At 47.8% G+C, this 21,626-nt stretch overlaps 2 protein-coding genes across 2 annotated transcripts in view; both read left to right on the forward strand.

Moving 5' to 3' along the window:
- Positions 1 to 3,898, forward strand: part of LOC111821602 (diacylglycerol kinase gamma-like) — a 42,365-nt gene extending 38,467 nt beyond the window's left edge. The window contains exon 4 of the mRNA XM_023736791.1: positions 3,415 to 3,898. Within this exon, the coding sequence (XP_023592559.1) occupies positions 3,415 to 3,475 (61 nt within the window). The 3' untranslated portion in view covers positions 3,476 to 3,898. The remainder of the gene's footprint in view (positions 1 to 3,414) is intronic.
- A 10,393-nt stretch (positions 3,899 to 14,291) lies between these two features.
- Positions 14,292 to 21,626, forward strand: part of LOC111821607 (diacylglycerol kinase gamma-like) — a 39,580-nt gene continuing 32,245 nt past the window's right edge. The window contains exon 1 of the mRNA XM_023736847.1: positions 14,292 to 14,381. Within this exon, the coding sequence (XP_023592615.1) occupies positions 14,292 to 14,381 (90 nt within the window). The remainder of the gene's footprint in view (positions 14,382 to 21,626) is intronic.

Genomic DNA, 21,626 nt, shown 5'->3' on the forward strand with positions numbered 1-21,626 from the left:
TTAAGAGCTCCGCTGCTAACCAAATGTTGACAGTTCAAATCCACCAGCTGCTCCTTGGGAACTCTATAGAGCAGTTCTACTCTGTCCTATAGGGTCGCTGTGAGTCGAAATCGACTCGATGGCAACGGGTTTGGTTTTCGTTTTTTTTTTTTGGTTTTTGGTGTATAAAGCAGCCAGTGTCATTCCTGGCAAGTAGTAAACATTTGATAAATGGGAATTGAGATTTTTTCCAGCACCTGAAGGTGGAAGGGGACGAGCTGGAGGTGGTGGAGAGTGTCATTGTTGCTCTCCTGGGCCCAACCTGCATTTACAGCGGGGCGAGAGTGTGGACCTGCCTTCAGGGTCTGCTTCTGCTCCGCCGGCAGTCCCTGTTTTCTAGCCTTGGATGGTCAGGACCAGGAAGTGGCCCTCCTCAGGAAGAGGCTCTGTCCCAGGGAAGCGGGCTTCCTTCCCTCGCTTCCAGGATTTACCTTCTGATCAGCAGTCCTCGTCCACCTGTGGCTTGGCTGCCCCCACCCGCTTCAAATACCAGCCTCCTGGGTCCATGAATGTGCGATTGCCGGTGAAGCATGGCTCAGAGTCAGAAAACTACGTAAGAGCTGAGTAATCACTACAGAAAGGAGCCCTGGTGGTGCAGTGGTTAAGTGCTCTGCTGCTCATTGAAAGGTCAGCAGTTTGAACCCACCAGCTGCTCAGCGGGAGAAAGATGTGGCCGTCTGCTTCCATAAAGATTTCAGCCTTGGAAACCCTATGGGCAGTTCTACTCTGTCCTAGAGGGTCACTATGAGTCGGGATCCACTCACTCAATGGCAACGGGTTTAATCATTACAAAAGCTGAGAAACACACACTCCTCTCCCGCCTTCCCCCCTTTCCGTCCAGCTGGGATTTCTTTTTGTCCCACTATTTGACTTTGCTCTCGGATAACTGGTGAGAGCAAGTTTATTCCGTGCCCTCTAGCCTCCGCCAAATCTGCCTGAAGGGGATTTTATTTCCGCAAATGAATCTTCAAAGGGAGAAAGGATTGCTAAGAAGCAGCCAAACTCTGTGAGGATTTTTTTGGGTTTTGTTTTTAAATGTTCTTTTCTTTCTTTCTTTTTTTCTTTTTTTTTTTTTTTTTTTTTTTTTTTTTTTTTTTTTTTTTTTTATGAGGGAGAAGGAGCTATTTTCTCCTGGCAAAGACACACTAACTGGAAAACCACCCTAGAGACTCGGGCCCTCGAAGAGGGAAACCTCACCAAATGGCCTCCTGTGCCTAGCTGTCTCGCCAGCTGTCTCCCCCGAGGGTCTCCCCCCAGGACCATGTGGTGGCATTCACATCACGGAGGCAGTTTCTGGTCAGACTGCCAAGACTTCTCCAAGACCCTGTGGCTTCAGAGACGCAGTGTCTGTAAGCATGTGTGGTAATAATGGATCACGCGTGTCAGACAAGCCTTCTTGTTGGGGCCTGTGTGTACCACACGTGAGTCCCCGTGAGCTGCAATGGGGGTGGGGGAGGGAGGCATCCAATTTCAGGCTTTGGCAGGCTTCATGCCTGGAGTCCTGCCCTTAGAAGGAGTTATTGTCAAGTGCCAGGCGCGATTTGGGAGAGCCTACCAAAGGAATCGACTCGACGGCAATGCGTTTGGTTTTTGGTTATCAAAGGAGAACGTGTCCACAGTCCATGGAAACAAACTTGCGTCGCTAGTCAGAGGGAGTAGAATCTCAGGAGCCTGGACTTACCTTGAAGGGGTGGAGAGGCTGCTCTGGACATGAGGCCTGTGGGTTTGGCCCTTTGTTACTTTGGGCAGAAATGGAGACAGAAACCATTAGAGAGGCCCAGACCACAGACTATGGCGTGAAAGTACCACAGTGTCCCGAACAACCAGAGTCAGCCAACCTGGAGGCGCCATCCGTGGCTGTGGCCTGGGCAGCAGGTGTGGGCAAACCCAGCCCACCAGCCTGAATGAGGATGGCCTGCAGCCTTGCAGTCACTAGCTCCTGTGGCTCGGGTGGCTTTTCTGTCTCTCTCAGATGCCTCTGGGACGGGACGTAGCAGTGGAGCCAGGGAGAATGGAAAGGAAAGGGGTGAGGACGGGAAGTCAGGAGCTGGGGTTTGAACTCCAGTTCTGTGCCTCCTGCTGCTTCATCAGGGTCTAAACTCAGTTTTCTAATCTGTACCATGAGAAGGCTGCCATGACCCAGAAGAGAACCACCACCCAGTCCTGATACGGAGAGGCAATTCCTCACCCTTTGCCTATATACCCGTTGCCCTCAAGTGGATTCTGACTCATAGCAACCCTACAGGACAGAGTAGAACCGCCCTATAGGGTTTCCAAGAAGTGGCTGGTGGATTCGAACTGCACCAGCAGGGTTCCTCCTTTTGCTATAAACTGTAACCATAACCCATTGCGGTCGAGTAGATTCCAGCTCATAGCGACCCTACGGGACAGAGTGGAACTGCCCCACAGAGTTTCCAAGGAACGACTAGTAGATTTGAACTGCTCACCTTTTGGTGAGCAGCCAAGCTTTCAGCCACTGTACCACCAGGGCTCCCCCTTTTACTATAGAACACTCTTTTTATTAATTTTTACACTCCTCCCTGGTTGCCATATTGAGTAAGATTTTTGTCATCCATAAGGCTGTTCTAAGTAATAATTCATTTTCCCATGTTTATTATTCAGTGACCTCCATCCACCAATCAGTGCCTCTGATCAGCAAGAGATAATCAATGTAATTAATTTAATTCCCACACATCAAAAATAAAAACAATAACCATTAGCTTATGCAGTCTTTATTATGATTAAATACACGAATACTCTTCCACATAAAGAAATGTTGGAAGCAACTCATGGGCCCCCATACCTTGGGACCTGTGATCCCCTGACTGGGAACACTGGACCTTGAAGGCCCCTGAAGTGCAGACTATCTGTCATCTATGACTTTGCAAGTAACTTTTTTCACACATGAAAAAAACTTATGAAGTGAATTCATAGGGTAGTAGTAAGAAAACTCCGTATTTATACACTAAAATGCATCCTACTCCAGTTTCTCCTTCCTTTCTTGGCGCTTTAGGTTTTTGTTTCCAACACCCCCTCATGAGCTCTCCCCTCTCTCTCGTTCCTCACATTTCTGCCTCCCTCTCTCTCCTCCTGGCCTCTGGTCTCCAGTCCTCCCACCACACTAGCTTTTTCTGAGTGCAGTGAAAACTGGGCTTGTCCCAAGTATGGAGGAAAGCCAGGGAGTACCTTGCCCCTCGAAGCTGAAACACACCAAGCCAAGACAAATCTGTTGGCAGGAACAGCAGGCACAAGAATCACATTCAGAGAACAAAAACAGCTATTTATAAAGCCTCCTTCCTGATTGCTGGGTGTTCACTTTCCCTTGAACCAAAGGGGCCACTGCCCCCTCTTGAAAAAGATTTATTCCGTCCACAGCTCCGTGCCTGAGGGTCACCGAGTGCCCGTTCCAGTGAGCAGTGAGAAGAGGACAGCATGAAGGGTGGATTAGATGTGGTGACAAGCTCTCTGATGGGCCAGGGCAGCTGGCCGTGTGGGGGCACAGATGGCCCTGCAGCACCTGTGCGATGACGATCAGGGGCCCCTCACAGGACCTGACATCCTCGCCTTAGAACCAAGTCCACCTGGCTTGGCTTTTTTTTCCCTCAAGCTCTTGATCTAAACGTTGGTTAACACAATTGCTTAGAAACTTTCCAAGGCACGTAGGAGTCAAACAATGTGACATGTTAACAGATAAAGCATCCTCAATATTATTATCATGCATCATTCAATTATAATTCAACTCTATCTCTAGTTACATTTGCCCTTTCTGTGTGTCTTTTGGAGCCCTGGTGGCCCAGTGGTTAAGAGGTCGGCTTGCTAACCAAAAGGTCAGCAGTTAGAATCTACCAGCTGCTCCTTGGAAACCCTATGGGGCAGCTCTACTCTGTCCTGTAGGGTCGCTATGAGTCAGAATCAACTTGACAGCAATAAGTAGAGTAGTAGTAGTAGAGTAGTGTCCATTATACCTGTTTGATTTTGCTCACCTGAAACTAGTTTACTATGTTCAACGTTGTTTTTGCTGTAGTTGCTGTGGAGTCAATTTTGACTCATGGCAACCCCATGTGTGCAGAGTAGAACTGCCCCATAGGGTTTCCTAGGCTGTAATCTTCAGGGGAGCAGATTGCCAGGTCTCTTCTCTCACAGAGCCACTAGGTGGATTCAAACCACCATCCTTCCATTTAGCAGCAGAGCGCTTAACCGTTGCACCACCAGGGCTCCTTCCATTTTCAGTAGCAGTAGCAACAATGCCACTGATAACTCAGCAAACCCAAAGGGGTATTAAGAGAGATCAATTTTGTTGTTTGTTTTTTAATTGAGATGAACCTCATGAACACTTAACCATACAGAAATGGCTCTTTGGCTACGTATAGCCCTCACGAAAAATACTTTCCCCAGATGTATATTTTCTGGCCTACCCACTGTTTTCTTTAAAAGTTGAACTACTTGGCAACTCTTAAAAATCAAGCAATTTTACATAGAAATACATATTTCTGGCTTCTCTTGAAAAAATGGCAGCTCTGGCAACACTTGGGCCTACACTTCAATATGGCGGCCGTCGTGGAGCACATGGGTCCTCCCCACACCGTCCTGTACTGTATTCTCTCAGGTTGTTCAGGGAACTTGGAGAAGTCTTAGGAATCATCTGGTTCAAGGCCTTCATTGTACAGATGAGGAAACTGAGGCCTGGAGATCCTGGTGACTCTCCTGGTGTCACATGGCGGCTGTGTATGGGGCCTGGGGCTGGAAGTCTGGGCTCCTGCCTGCCAGCCCAGCACGGTCTCCACCATATCCTTCTGCCCCTCATCAGCACGACACAGAACACCATCTTATGGGTAGCATCTGGGGTTTGGGAGGTTTTGTTTTGTTTTATTTTGCTTTTTGTTTTGCTCTATAAAGGGTTTTTTTTTTTTTTAATTGTGATAAAATAAATATAACATAAAATTTTCCATTTTAACCACTTTGAAGTGTACAATTCAATGACTTAATTACATCCACAATGTTGTGTAACCATTGATTGCACAAAACTTTTTTGTGCACTATTGATTTCCAGAACATTTTCATCACACCAAACAGAAACTCAGTACCCATTAAATAATAACTCCCCATTCCTCTGTCACCCTAACCCCTGGTAGCCACTAGTCTATTTTGGTCTCTATGCATTTGCCTCTTCTGGATGTTTCATATCATAAGATCACACAATATTTGTCCTTTTGTGGCTGACTTATTTCACTTAGCATAAGGTTTTCAAGCTTCATCCATGTATTAGCCTGTGACAGAACTTCATTTCTCTTTATGCCTGGGGTAGCGTCTGCTTCACCAGGCCTCCCACCCTAGTGCTGGCTGACACAGAAGGCCTAACTGACTATTTGAGTCATGAGCCACTCAAGGAGCCTGCCTATCAAAGCCCAAACCACAGAAAGGAGTATCTTCATTTCAAGGGCATCTAGTTATAGAAATAACTGTAGCGTATTCTGTGTAGACTTCAAAGCCCCCCCCCAAAAAAAAGTTTTCATATTTTGATAACTTCAAAAGTCCATTGCCCTTAAAACTTCCGAGATTCTCAGAAAAGGGCCGCCAGAAGCTCCAGGGGGTGGAGGTGGAGAATGGATAGGGAGTTCAGTAAGTTGCCTCTGCTGGCAAGAATGCACAGCGGCCAGCCTGGGTTACTTGTGGACATCCTTGAAACAGGCTATATATAGCTGTCAGGATGATGCCTGGATTTCAGCCCTAAGTGGCTGACAAATATGAAAGAACATTTTTAATTGTCTCCTTTTTCCCCCCTCATCTGTCAAATGAAAACATTCGACCAACTAGTTTGCAGTCGATGTTATTTTCTTTTAAACCCGGGGAAATTAAGGGAACCCAGAAATACTGTCCATCCACGGTGTCACTACTGTTATTTGCCGTTCCTCCAGGTTGCTGTGAGTCCCTTGGAGCCCAGAATGGGTGCACCTGGGGAGTTGACAGGCTGATAGTGAACATCAGAGTTTTCTGGACCTGGAAATCAGGGGTCAGGGCATCTGGTTAAGGATTGATTAGTCATCTTCAGCTGAAGGATGATTACGAAAGGGAAAGAAATGACAAGGCAAGCAAAAGTCAGGAAGAGAGAAGCAGAGAAAGCACTCCAGAAGCTATGAAAACACTCTGAGTTTTATTTTCTTCAAAAAGTCTTGGCTGCCTGTGATAGACCCCACACCACTCCTGCCCCAGCTCCTGAAGCCCTCAAGGGATGACCATGTCTCCTAGCAACAAGAAAGAACAGCAACTGAACACTCCCCGTGTACTAAATACCTGCCTGCTGCTTTAATTTGCCACATCACAATTTTGTTCGGTGGAGATTAATAGTCCCACTTTGTAGAAGAGGAAAGGAAGAAGGTTCAAGGAACTTAAAGAACGTGTCCAGCCCACAAATGGCAGAGCTAGGCATGAACCCTGGCCTTTCAGATTCCGAACGCCATGTTCTTGCACAACAGGAGATGAACCCGATTTGTCCTCCAACAAGAGCTAGGAGTGAAGGGGCTGGGGAGACATCTTCAAAAGAGAAGAAGGAACACTGGCATTCAGGCTTTCTGGTTGGCAGGAACAGTGAGACTGTGTCCCCCGTGTCAAATTGCAGGGTGTCACATGCCCATAGGCATTTACCAAAACTAAGGCTTTGGAAAGGTGATGGTGGAGGCAGTAGTGTTGGTGCTGTTGATGGTGAAGGAAGAAGAAGACCTGGAAGATGAGGAGGAGGAGACTTCACTTCAATCTGGGAAATACATGACACGGAAAGGCTTCCTCTCCCTCCAAATCACCAAATAACCTGTCATGACTCCATGCTATCTAGATCTGACAGTGTAGACAACCGAAGGAGTCCAGACTACAGCTTCCCGGTGTCTAGGTATGCAATGACAGTGAGATGAGATCTTGAGTCCCTTCTTGATCCCCTAACAGCTGAGAAGGGAGCCAGCCAGTAACCTGCAGGGAACCCAGCCAGCCAGTGGAGTGCCTAGCAAGAATATCCCAACACACACCAAGGAAGGTTTTGTCTTACCTCCTCTTACGCCTCTTAGCCTAAAGCCTGCCTCCACCACAGACCCGCCATCAATGGCTCTGACTTCAGTCATGAGGGCCCCTGGATCCATCTTTACCTGATCATCCTTTATCCCAATAGCAGGCTCTTCCTTCTCTGTGCCTACCCCTATACCTGCTGCCTTTGTTCCTTCAACCATTTTGGTGCCTGGGACAGAGGCAACCGAAATCCTTCCCCTTTGTATTACTTGAAAGAAAGGCTAGTGGCTATTTTTCTGAGCAACCAGATAAATGACCCACAGGAAAAGAGTGCTTTGATTGTTGACAAGCCACCAGCAACATTCAATCAACAAACTTTTAACGAATGTAGAGGATTGGGGCCTGTGAGTATAGAGGATCAGACTTGTTTTAGCGATTTTGCACATGTTACCTCATTTGATCTTCTTAACACTCCGTGAGTTAAGTATTAGCCAATCTTATGGGTAAAGAGCCACATAAAAGTCAAGTAATTTGCTCAAAGCTACACTCCCTATAGGGACAAAGCCACAATTTGAACCCAGGGCGCCTTGATTCCGTTCTGGGCTTTTTGCATGAGGCCACACTGCCCTCTCTAATCATGAGTGGCTGAAAATGGCCCACCTTGAACCTGCAGCGAAAAGTACCTGAAGAGTAATTTATATTTGTCTCCAGAGAATGGCACCAAGCCTGCCCTGTCCCCCTCTGTGTTGGGTATGGTTCGAGGGCAATGCCTCTGCCCCATCCCAGTGGGAGCTGAGAGCAGAGGTGCAGGGTGCCCTGTGAGGCACCTGGCTTTGCTAGGGGTCAGTTCTGGTCTCCCTGACTACCTGAGGCTCTGCAGATTCCAGACCCGGAGGTTCTTGTGGTATACTGACGGAGACTCCTGCAACTGCCCTGGCCACTGGGAGCAGGGAGAGGCGGACACTCTTCATCAGGCAGTATTTCCTAGGATGTGATGCAGCCACGAGAGCTCCAGCCCCCAGGTGCATCCATTTAACAACTTCCGGCAAAGGACAACCACACAGTCTAGTAAGGGTAATGAAGAGCACACCACACCACAGCACACAGCACGTCACTACCCAATGCAGAGACTGGCCAAGCAGGCAGCATGGGAGCAAAGCACAGGCTCTGGGGTCAGAAAGTCAGGGTTGGCTGCCCAGCCCCACCCTGCCCACCTGCTTACTAACTCTGAGACTTTAGGGATGTTTTTTAGCCTTTCCAAGTCTTAGTTTATTTCTGGCAATAGTATCTAACTCATTGGGTTCTTCTGAGAATTGAAAGTGCTAATGTATGTAAAATGTTTAGCAGAGTGCAAAACCAAAAAGCTATGGGAGTGGAATGCATTCACGTCTCACCAGAAAGTGCCTGAGTTAAAACAGGAGAAATAGAAGTTGTTAGATTTTGAACACATCATTTTCTATGGGTCAAATGTTAGTATTGGTGAAACCATTAAAAGTATATAAGCTCTGTGAGGGCAGAGATGCTACCTCTCTTCTTTATCGCTTACCTCAGGCCCTACACAGTGCCCAGCCCATTTGTTGTTGTTGTCGTTACTTGCTGTCAAGTCAGCCCGGACTCACAGTGACTTCATGTGTTACAGAGAGGACTGCTCCATAGGGTTTTCTTGGCTGTAATCTTTACGGGAGCAGATTGCCCAGGCCTTTTCTTCTGTGGAGCCACTGAGTGGGTTCGAACTGCCAACCTTTCTGTTAGGAGCTGATGGCAAATCACATGCGCCACCCAGTTTCTTTGCCTGGCCAATAGGAGGGCTCAAGAGATGTTCGATGGATGGATGGATGGATGGATGGATGGATGGATGGACGGAATAATGGACCAAAAAACAAAAGTGATGTCCTTCAGTCACAAAGAGGACTGCCACTGGAAAATTGGCCTCCTGTGACTCTCTTTCAGGGAATGGCACCCACCATCTATCAGGCTGTCCAAGACAAAAATCTGGGGGTCACCTTGATTACTCTTTCTCACTCACTCCCCACAACCAACCAGCCCGGTCGATTCCACCTCCTAAATTTTAGTTTGCGAATCTATTCTCTTTTCCCAAACTCCACTGTCATTACCTTTGTTCAGACCCTTCCCAATTTTCTTCTGGATTTCTATACCACCCCCAGACTAGTCTACAAGCCTCCAGTGTGTACCCCCCCCCCTTCCAATCCACTCTCCACACTTGGGACAGAGCGGCCTTTAAAACTGCAAGTCTGGTCAGGTCACCACTGCTTCCACCACAACAGCAACATCCCTGCAGACTTTAAAGTAAAGCCCAGACTCCTAAGCATGGCGTCCCCAGCTGCCACAGTCTTGCTCCTGCCTGCCTCTCCAGCCTTACCTAGTCAACCGCACCTTGAGTTCTGTGTCTTCTCCAGCAGTGCCATGCTCTCTTTTGCCCTGGCCCATTGCCCCACTTCTTCCTCTGCCTGAAATGCTCTTCTCTGTGTTTCCCTTCCCCATCCTTCAGAACTCACCCTGGCATCACCCCTCTACGATGTTTTCTCTGACCTCCCCCGGCCCCACTCCTCCTATGTGCTCCTAGTGCTTAAACAACCATACTATGACCTGTTTCCTTGTTTGTCCTTTCCAGGATGGCTGGCTCCGAGTGCTGTGTTCTGTCCTTTGTTGTACCTATTAAAACCCCATCCAGTCCCTGGCATACAGTGCTGCTCAATGGATGTTTGTTGAATTAATAAGTTCTTTTGTCTTGCACCAGACATGCACTTTCTCAGAAGCACATTCATGATCAACATCACATCTTTGACCAATAGTGTGACTGGTCAAGATAATTAACCAAGGATTAGAGCATGGCCTATGACTCCGGAAAAAATCTCCTAAATTAGGCATATAGGAAACATATTTTTTAACCAAAACTCAAGACACATCATTTGACAAATATGACCACACATTTTTCTGTTCCAGAAAAATCTGAATATATAATGTCTACAGCTATACAACACAATCTTTTGCCTTACTATATTGTCCAAATATGCCAACATAAAATACTGAAATAATTATAGCTAATAAATAGCTAACATTCTTGGTGAGCTTACTATGCACTAAGCATCGTGTGAAGTGCTTTACAATCATCTCATTTAAACTTCTCAACTACCCTTTGAAATAGATCTTTTGTATTACCTCCATTTTATAGATGAGGAAACTGAGGCTTAAAAAGGTTAAATAATTGCCAAAGGTTACACAGTCAACAATGGACATTCACCCAGCAATGGACGAGAAGCTGGTTTGACCTTCTCTGTCATTCTGCGGTCTTGACCTAACCATGACCTCTTAACCTTATTAGATCATCAGAAGAGCCATTTCTGGGCAAAAATAGTTGTTGCTTCCGGAAATTTTTATTAAAACTCTAAATCTTCTGGCAATAACTTTCAAATGTCATGATTCAGACCAACGGTGATATTTGGAAATGGAATCATAATGCAGGTCTCCTAGCTACAGTGATGCTCTTGCTGCTGGAGTGAATGCCAGGAGGAATACTCAACTTTGACGTTTATGACAGTCTGTGTTTTTCCCATTACTTGGTCTTTTGCCATCATTGACTATTGAAAGTCACTGACCCTCATTCTCTCCCCCTTGGGAAATCCTTTCCTTCAGGTTTAACTGGCTCTGTCCCCTTCCATGATTGTCATTTCATCGGAATCTATAGCAATGTTTCTCCAAGTTCTGTCCACCAGCTACCTGCATAATGACCACCTGGCACTCATAAGAATGCAGATTCCTGGGCATACAGAATCTCTACAGATTGGAGCCCAGGAAGCAGCATTTTAATCACATTCCCCAGGTAATTTTTATGAATACTAATGTTTGAGAGGAGCCCTGGTGGCGAAGTGGTTAAGAGCTCAGGCTGCTAACTAAAAGATTGGCAGTTCGAATCCACCAGCCGCTCCTTGGATACCCTACAGGGCAGTTCTACGCTGTCCTATAGGGTCACCAGGAGTTGGAATTGACTCGACAGTGTACAGCAACAACAACACCATTTGAGAACCACTGACAGAGTCTCCAGACTCTCGTGATTCAAAGTGTGGTCCAGGACCCGCAGCATCAGCAGCTTATTAGAAAATGCAGAATCTACTGAATCAGAATCTTCATCTTTAACAAAATTCCAGGTGATTTGCATGCACATGACTGTGCATACAGAGAACCACTAATCTAGAACAATGCCTGCCAGCAGTTTTTGACATCATGGCACACACAGAACATGGAAACGTTGGTTTGACATTCCAGGATAACAGATGAGAAGGCTTGCAGTGGCACTGGGGACTCAGCCTGCCCCAGACCTCACCTGCCCACCCTGAAGGCTGAGGGGCTTGATATCTCAGGCGTGCACTGATTGAGAAGCGCTGGTCTTGTTAAAGCATGCCCAGTTCTTCTAATTTCCTTCATGGAGCATAATTCCCTAGACTTTTCTTATTCTTGTCTTTGTCACTGATCATTTATTTTCACGCGTACCAAGAGTCAGAAAGGCTACTTCCTAGCCAATTCCACCAGTTGCCATTGAGTCGACCCTGACTCATGGCGACCCCATGTGTGTCAGAGTAGGACTGTGCTTTATAGGGTTTTCATTGGATGATTTTTCAGAAGTAGATCACCAGACCTTCCTTCCAAGGCATTGCTGGGTGGACTCTAACCTCCAAAGTGCAGTAACCATTTGCACTATCCAGGGGCTCCTCCTACCCAGCGAGGTCTTAGAAATGTTCATACAATGGAAGAGCACAGTCTCGTCAGCAAGTTCTAGGTAGACTCTTTGAGAAACGCCAAGAAGTCTTGTCTCTCGTTCCGAAGAGTCATCTGCTTATGGACCGAGAAGAAAATTAGAGGAAAAAACAAGGGCCCCCTTCCATCTGAGGAGTCCTCCTCTCCTCCAGGCCCGCAAATCTGAGGAGGAAGGGCTAGCGACATGCAAGGTGGCTTCCTCTCTCCTGAGTCCCAGGAAGAATGTGATCCGCTTAATCCTTCCTCAGCAAAATCTGTCAGCTTGTAAACTGGACAGGTGTCTCTTCTCTTAGCCAACCCCTAATAATCAAGTGACAATTGGGTTGGAAGGAATGGAATACCTTCAGAAACACTTCCTGGTACGGCCATCTGATCAAAATGACCAAGTGTCGGGACGCACCATCTGACCTTGCAAAGCCCCAGCTACGTGGGAACCCCATTGATTAAATTGTTTTCAGCTTAGGGAAATGTGAAAAAAAATTTAAAGTTCAAAATGGTGAGCTCTAACTTTGAAGCAAATATGACACAGCCAACATCATGATTGGTAAAGTAGAGGGTCAGCGAAAAAGAGGAAGACCCTCAACAGAATAGATTCACACAGTGGCTGCAACTAAGGGCTCCAGCATAGCAACAATTGTGAGGACAGTGCAGGACCGGGCAGTGTTTCATTCTGTTGTACATGGGGTTGCTACAAGTCGGAACCAACTTGACGGCACCTAACAACAACAACAACCCCTAAATTAAGGATTGTCATGGCCTAAGCAAATGCAGTTAAGGGGGCAGGGAACTATTGCCACCAAACAACTCAGTTTTTTCCTTCTCTTTTCAACTTGCCTGCAAATCTGTGTCTAAGTCTCCCCATGCTGTCTCCTGCCCCACCCCCCAATCAGATCGTAGACAAAAGAAGCACATCTTTTGGCTGGTTTAGTGTGTGTCTGTCCCTCGTCGGCCCCTGGAAGTCTTGAGTCTCAAAAGGCTGTCGATCTTTCCTTGGTGCTCTAAGCATACACCCAAGAGAGCACTTGGCCTGAAGGCCCTCTGTTACCTTCAACAGTAGAAAAGGCAGTGGCCAGACCCTGCCGTCATGTGCACCTTGGCTGATTTTTCATGGGCTCGTCCTTTGATTGAGATTGTTTCTCCTGCTCTGAGCAGGACATTCAGAGAGCAGTTGGCAGTCCACCCCGGATAGCTGTAATTGGGCTTTTCTCTAAGTTCCTTGCAAGAACAGTTGGTTAACATTTCCATCCTTTGATCATCTGATTAACAAATGCTGAAAACGTTAAAACTGGGGAATGCTGAGGGCTTGGGCCTCTCAGTCCAAACAGTGTATCCACTCTACATGACCATTTCAAGTACAGGCAGTACCCAGCCAGTGCGTTCCTGTGTCTTTCTTTTTTAATTGTACTTTCGATGAAGGCTTACAGAACAAACTAGCTTCTCATTAAACTAAATATGTCTTTAAGTCGAATCTGTAGGTAAGTTGAAACAGGTACTATCTTAGTCATCTAGTGCTGCTATACCAGAAATACCACAAGTGGATGACTTTAACGAAGAGAAATTTATTCTCTCACAGTCTAGGAGGCTAGGAGACTAAATTCAGGGCTCCAGCTCCAGGGGAAGGCTTTCTTTGTCGGCTCTAGGAGAAGGTCCTTGTCATCAGTCTTCCCCTGGTCTAGGAGCTTCTCAGCACAGGAACTCTAGGTCCAACGAACCACTCTGCTCCCAGTGCTTCTTTCTTGGTGGTAGGAGGTCCCCCTGTCTCTCTGCTCGCTTCTCTCTTTTATATCTCAAAAGAGATTGGCTTAAGACACAACCTAATCTTGTAGATTGAGTCCTGCCTCATTAACATAACTGCCACTAATCCCACCTCCTTAACATCATAGAAATAGGATTTACAGCACATAGAAAAATCACAAATTGGTGGGCAATCACACAATACTGGGAATCATGGCCTAGCCAAATTGACAGATTTTTGGGGGGGATGCAATTTAATCCATGACAAGTACATACAGTTCTTATTTAGCCTTACTTTAGTGCAAGAAAGGAGCCCTGGTGGCACAGTGGTTAAAGTACTTGGTTGCTAACCAAAAGGTCGGCGGTTCGAACCCACCAGCTGCTCCACAGAAGAAAATGTGAACAGTCTGCTTCCGTAAAGATTTACAGCCTTGAAAACCCTATGGGGCAGTTCTTCTCTGTCCTATAGGGTCACTATGAGTCAGAATCAACTTGATGGCAGTGGGTTTTTGGTTTGGTTAGTGCAAGAAAGGCTCGAAGCCTTTTCAATGAATTAAAAGCTGCACATGCAGCAAGTGAAAGTGATTGTGATGAAGAATTTGTTGCCAGTTGGGGCTGATTCAGTTGTTTCAAAGTGAGGGCTGATTTACCGAACATTAAAGGGCAAGTATGAGTTGTCCGTAAGTCGGACATTTGTGACCCGGGGACTGCCTGTTCCGATATTGAGCCATCTCTCTGCTTCATGGTCCAGGATGAAGAACAAGCTGTGGTACTTTGAGTTTGGCACCTCGGAGACCTTTGCTGCCACCTGCAAGAAACTCCATGACCACGTAGAGTTGGAGGTAAGTTAGCGAGGGGAGAGAACACCTCCTGGACTTTGGCTCTGCTCCTGGACTGTCACATACACCCTCCGGACATGTCGCCTTGGGTCTTTAAGAGTGACCAAGAGCACAGCCCATTCATTGTGCCTCCATCCTGTCCCTAAGCACCTCTACACCTGCCTCAGGAGTCTCCAGTTGCTGGACCTGCCTTTCTTGGCCCGCCCAGAGAGTCTCGGTGCTCTGGATCCCAGAAGTCAGCTCCACAGTCCATTCTTTCCCTCAGCCCTTCTCCCACTGCCAAAAAAATAACCCATTGCTCTTGAGTCAATTCCAACTCTTAACGACCCTATAGGATAGAGTAGAACTGCTCCATAGGGTTTCCAAGGAGGGGCTTATGGATTCAAACTGCCGACCTTTTGGTTAGCAGCCCAGCTCTTAACCCCTATGCTACCAGGGCTCCTTGCTATTTCCCATTTTCAGAGAGGGGACAACTTAGCTGCCACCAATGCAGGAACAGGGGCTGCTGTTGGGGTGGAGTCAATGTTCCAAGCCTGGTGAAATTCTGGGGACTGGTGGCTGCAGGGCAGCAGGGGCGGGGGCATGCGAGTTAGGGCCAGAGGTGTGCAGACATCCCCAGCTCATCCCCTCTGTTTTCACAGCTGCTACCAGGCGATGACTCATGGGTACCCAGGGCCGGCTTCATGGGTGTGTGATCTGTGCAGTGGCAGGGGCCCCATGCTGAGAAGGGTCCATGCTTGGTTTAATGCTCTGCTGTCACCATCTAGAAATTGTTGCTAACTTTTGAACAGGAGGCCCGGTATTTTCATTTTGCGCCCACAAATCAGGTAGCCAGTCCTGTAGCGCACTCTTGTTTGACTAACTCTTCTGGCACTTGTAGCGGCCTGCCTGAGAGAGCTCGCCTGTGGGCTTCCCTTCCCCGGTTGATAAGCTGCCCGCTTCCCACCCCCTCACTCAGCTTCTGCTGCTTGTTCTCGTGGAGTCCTCTCATTGCTATGTAAGAATTTCTCCTGGTGCCTGGCCACCTGAAAGCCCAAACTTCTATGCGCGCCAGCCCTGCCTGCGCTTTGCAGGACCTCAGGCTCCTCGTTGGTTCCCTGGCCCGTAGTTCTCAGCTTCCTGTGGGATTCAATCCTGTCGCCTGGTCTTCACTTGAGAAAAACAAGTGACGAGGCAGCCAGCGCACCCAGCCAGGATGGGCCCCTCCTGGCCCACCGGCTTTGTCTCCCAACCGCCTCTCGGAGTCACGTGGGGCTGGGCATCCCTTTGAGGAGAAGCATTTGGCCCAGAGCAGTGTGGGAAAGCCCCGCCGCTCCCTGCCGGAAAACAGCCGGCTCACACGGAGTTTTACAAACAAAACACAAAGCCAGAGGTTCTGTGCGGTTCTCTTTGACTCATCTGCTGCCTCTCCCCATCGGTTGCTGGGTGACAGAGACACCAGGGTGGGAGGCGTGGATCCCGGCTAATCCTCTGAACTTTTGGCCAGCTTGGGCAGAGGGCAGAGAGGCCCAGGAGCTGAGGCCTGGGTCCCGAGGTGGTTCCAGGCTGTGACCACCGGCACCTGCAGGAGGAGACACCTCCTCTGTACACAGTAGACGCCGCCTGGGAGCTGCAGCGGAAGCGGAGGCCTCTGAGAGGAGGGTGCTGCGTGCAGCCAACACAGACATGTATGCGTTTTTCCCTTGGGCACAGTCGCCTTGTGGGGTCTCTTTAAATACACCTCGAGTGAGGGACAGCCCTGGCCTAACCGCAGCCAGCTGCGGGCACACAGCGCCTGCTTCTTCTCCCTGCAGCTGGCCTGGAAACCGTGCCCAGAATACAGCAGCCCAGCTCCCTGGCCTCTGCAGCCTGTGCTCTGGGCTCTGGGCCCGGCTATGTCCAACAGTCCCCTCCGGGTCCAAGGCGGATGTCCCTTCCTCAACCGCAGAGGGGGCTTCTGCAGGGGTTGGGGTTGTTTATGCTGTGGGTCGCTCGGGGCTCTCGGGAGCACTTCCTGTTTTCCTTATCTCCCCATAATGAGTCTTTTGAGTACTTATTCATGAGGGTCACGTGACAGGCGGCTTCTGACAGCCCACAGGATTGCGGCAGACACTATCTCCGTATCCGGAGAACTGTGTGTGGATGGTCAAGTGTGTTGTGATGAGGGTAGGGAAGGAGGGGCTGAGAGACAGAAGGAAGGGGTGAGGTATGTGCATGATAGGTAGAAGGGGGCTGCAAAGCAACGCAGACAGAGGTGAGAAATAAGGGGAGCTGGTAAGAGAAGCTGGGTTATGTAACTTTAATAATGTGGCCACTGAACGCAACAGCCCGTGAGGACCAGCACAGGACTCCACAGCTGGAGGTCAGGGATCCTGAGAAGAACTCTGTCGTGGTTTATACTGCACATGACCGATCTCAAAGCCCTACCACAACCTTTACTCCGTAGTCACACAGCAACTCTGTGAGCTAAGCAAACCAGGTCCCCGTTTATGGATACACAAGGTGAGCCCTGGTGGCACAGTGGTTAAGAGCTCGGCTGCTAACCACAAGGTCAGCAGTTCAAATCCACCAGCCACTCCTTGAAAACCCTATGGGGCAGTTCTACTCTGTCCTGTAGGGTCTCTGTGCGTCAGAATAACTAAAGAGCAATGGGTTAGGTTAGTTGAGGTGAGGCACAGAGGTTTAGCAGGATAAACAGAAAGTTGAGAAAAGTGAAAAGGGGGAAGAAAAATGTCACACTTTTTGACTTCCTACCATCACATGTCCTCATTTGATAGAACGACCTAGGGAAGCAAGTATTACCATCACATTTTTTAAATAAGGAAACTGAGGCACACATACATTAAGAAACTTGACCAAGACTTCATTGCTGGTAACTGGTAAGAGAGAAGATTCCAGGTCTTCTGTAGCAAGTTTGGCTTGGAACCCAATAAATAAAGATTTACCTAGTGGCACAGTGGTTAAGAGCTCCAGCGAGCTCCAGCTGCTAACCAAAAATGTTGGCAGTTTGAATCCACCAGCCGCTCCTTGGAAACCCCATGGAGCAGTTCTCCTCTGTCCTATAGGGTCACTATGAATCAGAATGACTCAACGACAACAGCAATAGGAACAAATGCTAGAAACGCAGTACATTCTTCAGCGTGGATACAAAGTTTCTCCCTCCAGTACGTATGTAGCAGTTCCAATCACTGCTGAGTCGACTCCAACTCATGGCGACCCCATGTGTGTCAGAGTAGAACTGCACTCCGTAGGGTTTTCAATGGCTGATTTTTTGGAAGGAGATCGCCAGGACTTTCTTCCAAGGTACCTCTGGGTAGACTCAACCCTCCAACCTTTTGGTTAGTAGCCAGGCGCATTAACCATATGCACAATTTCAGCTCAGGCAGCTGGGCACCTGTGCTGAGAAATGCTTTGCAAAGAACAGAAGACAGGAATCCACTGCTCATTTTAGGAAGGAATGGATTCCGGCTGGATGGCTAGAATAGAGGGGTCAGAGAGGAAACCGCCTTCAGGTTTACAAAAGATTTTCCCACACATCATCACCTTTTACTCTGATCCAGGCAACACGCAGGGCAATATTATTGTCCCCATTTTATGGGTGAGAAAACTGAGGCTGAGCGGTTCAGTGACTTGAGGAAAAGCACGACAGTAAAAGACTCACAGGGAGCAGACGGCGCAGGTTAGTTTCTTCTTTTTGTTTTGGGTCTGATTTTGGTCACTTTGGTAAACAGTTGGATAGTGACACTTAAAGCGGAAGTGAGACTGTGCAGGGAGGGTCTCCATTAAAAGCTTCTCACACGGAAAGGAGCCCATTTGTCTGAGGCTAGTGGCTGATGGCCCACTGCCCTCAATTTGATTCCGTAGGGTTTTCAAGGCTGTGACCTTTTAGAAGCAGATGCCAGGCCCGTCTTCCGAGGGGCCTCTGGGTGGGTTTAAACCGCCCACTTTTCAGCTAGCAGTCAAGGGCTTAAGCATTTGCACCACCTCGGCACTCCACCACTAGCTGATAGGTTGGCGGTTCAAATCCACCCAGGGGCACCTCGGAAGACAGGCCCGGCAGTCTGCTTCCGAAAGGTCGCAACATTGAAAACCCTATGGAGCAGTTCCACTGGGCACACGTGGGGTTGCCATGAGGCAGAATCAACTCAATAGCAACCAACAACAACAGTGACTGATTAAGAAGGAGACGGGGTCCCTTCTCTGAAATAAGGCTTACAGCCCAGTTCACAGGAAGGAATCATCCCCTTCTCTACAGCACACGCAGAGCTTGTTAACAGAGTTCTCGCTGAGCTAGTACTAAGGAAACTGGACCAGAGGGTTAGTGGGGAGCCATCTGAGTCAGACTCCCCAGGCCTTGCTTTTTTAGGGCCCAGGGACTCAGGCGGGGAGAAAACGACGTCAGAGCTATTGCTCTTGTGCGGTCACTTGGCCAGGGTGGCACAGTGAGAGCACCCTGGCCCGGCCTTAGCCCCATTCTGCAGTGAGGTTTAGTGTAACTTGCTGCAATGTGAGTCTGAACCTCAGTATCCTCATCTGTAAAGTGGGGACAGGGAAGATGGCCTACCTCCCACAGTTACTCTTCTGATTAAAGCTTCCAGCCCTTTTTATGTAAATAGCAGTAGCACTACGTGCTTAGCCCAAACCTTCAAAGCAGCTCCAAGTGGCAGGTGTCCTAATCACCTTTCCAGAGAAAGGGACAGAAGCTGAGAAAAGGTGAAGCTGACCGGGAGGTCCACAACCTGTGAGCGGTCAGGTCAGGCTTCAAATCCAGACTTACCTGAACACGGGGGAGTCGCAGAGCGGTGCTGGCCCCTGAAGAGCTCCGTGAGGTGTAGGAGCTGCTCCGTGAGGTGTAGCAGCTCAGCGGGGTGCTGCTCCCAGGGCCCATCCGAGCCAGTGTCCTTGGCACTAGTTAAGCGAATGCTGTATTAAGTAGCTAGTGTGAGCTGTAGGGACACGCTCCCTTCCTCTTGTCACCTGGGCTGCAAGCGTGACTTCAGGGAAGGCACCCGATCTCAGCCAGCCCTCAGCCAGATCTGTTTTTATGTTTGTATCTGTTTTATTTATTTAGACATCTCGGATTAATACTAAAAACAGGTATGAGATGCTTACGTTGATTGAAAAGGGAGCACTAAAAAATATCGTGAAACGCTTGTTCTAGATGCTTCCTCTTTGGGAACCCAGAGGAAGGCCTGTGAAAGCTAGCACCCCACCTGGAACATGGGTGCTCCATACAGTGCTGTCGGCTCTAATTAAGCAACCAGTCTGTCACCTGCACCCCCACCTCCACCAGCCTGTCACCATCCCTGGTCTAAAGCAGCCTCTCCCAGTGCCATCTGTCCCCTTCAAAGCAGCCCCGGATGGTCATTCTAACCTAATTTCGCCTGAATACACAGGTAGGGGATGGGTGAGGGAGGGACACAGTGAGTCACTCCCCCAGTCCCAGGCCCAGAATAGCTTTGCAGAGGTTTTGAGACTTATCAGAGTTAGGTGGAGCAAACCAGGCAGCTTCAACACACTGTGAAAATTTTTCATTTTATGGCCTAAAAAATATGAACTTGTAAAATTCCTAGATATTTAATCTAATCTTTAAAACAACGTTCCCAAGGAAAGGCTAGCCAGCTCCACTAATTTCAACCTCAGTATGGGGGAAAAGTGAGTCCAAATTTGGAAGCTGGTCTAAAAATATCTGTTATCCAGTATATTTTGGGAATCTCTGCATATCGGTTCTCCTTTTAATTGAGGTTTAAAAAAAAAATACAGAAAAGTCTTGAGAATGGTATATCAAATACTCCCATTTCCCCCTCACCCAGAATTGATATTTATCAACATTTTATCTTATTTTTTTGAGTCTTTTTTTAAAAAGCAAATAGATAAAATATTACAGATAAGACTAAAGATTTCCATAGTCACTTCACGCTCCATATGGAGCCCTGGTGGCGAAGTGGTTAAAAGCTCAGCTGCTAACCAAAAGGTCAGCAGTTCGAATCTACCAGCTGTTCCTTAGAAACCTTATGGCCTTATGGGGCAGTTCTACTCTGTCCTGTAGGGTCACTATAAGTCAAAATCAACTCAGCGGCAATGGGTTTTGGTTTAGTTCCGTGCTCTGTAACTTGCCTTTTTCACCCGCCATTTTGATCTTGAGCTCTCTCCATGTTGGTGTTGATGCCTGCTCCATGAACATCCCCCCAGTGTCGGTGAGGGGGACAGCAGCGGAAGCTCTCATGCACGGCTGGTGAAAACCCTCATGGGTGAATATACGAGAAACTGAAAATGCATGTGTAGTCCCCGTGACTCAGCAGGTTCTCCAAGTACCAGTTGCTGTTGAGTTGATTCCGACTCATGGCAACCTCGTGTGTGTCAGACTAGAAAGTTCTCCACATGGCTGTGAATTTTCGGAAGCAGATCACCAGGCCTTTCTTCCGAGGTACCTCTGGATGAGTTCAAACCTCCAACCTTTCAGTTGGTAGCCGCTCGTCACCTAGACCTTGAGCATCTCCTGCAGGTGAGCACGAGAGGATTTCACATGGAAGTGCACTGCAGCATTTTTTTTTTTTAATTACAACAAAATGGAGCCAAGCTAAATTATTGTGTTATTCTAGCCCTTTAAAAAGGCAGTGTGAGTAAATGTACTAAGTGCTACTGAATCGTACACTTTACAATGGTTAGTTTTATGTTATGTTAATTTCACCTTAATAAAAAAAAAGAGGGGGCAATGTGCTAGGCACTGTGTTAGGGACAATCCATATCAATAGGCCCTGCCTATGAGAATCCTAAATTCTAAAATTAACATTTAGCACAGCCATGTACATATAAAGGAGCTCGATAAAGAAATGAGTCAGATTCCTTTCAGATTGGACAGATACCTTTAGTTATTCCAATCCAACACAGTGCCATTCTTTTTCAAAAGAGAAAAATCAAGGACTTTACAGGTTAAACAGGTTACCCAAGTTCGCCCATCCAATCAGTAGCTCTCAAGCTCCAACTGAAGGCATTCTCTTATTCTGCCTTGGTATCCACCTGCAGTATCACAGAGTCTTGAATTAGAGGGCAAGAGGTAGTCAAGCCTTGGTCTCGTGTGACCTGAACTGAGGGCATGTAACGACTCTTAGAAATTGGAGTAAGGAAGGTGGCAGCTGGTGAAACGCTCAACCCATCAACCCAGCCACAGCGATTCCAAGGAGGATGAAATGGAAACGTATTCATGGAGAAGTGAAACTTGAGAAGAGCGTTAGAAGGAGCTTTGAGTTCTTGGAACATAAAGGCTTG

The sequence above is a fragment of the Trichechus manatus genome, unplaced genomic scaffold (genome assembly GCF_000243295.1).
Source record: "Trichechus manatus latirostris isolate Lorelei unplaced genomic scaffold, TriManLat1.0 scaffold00092, whole genome shotgun sequence".
Classification (NCBI taxonomy): Eukaryota; Metazoa; Chordata; class Mammalia; order Sirenia; family Trichechidae; genus Trichechus; species Trichechus manatus.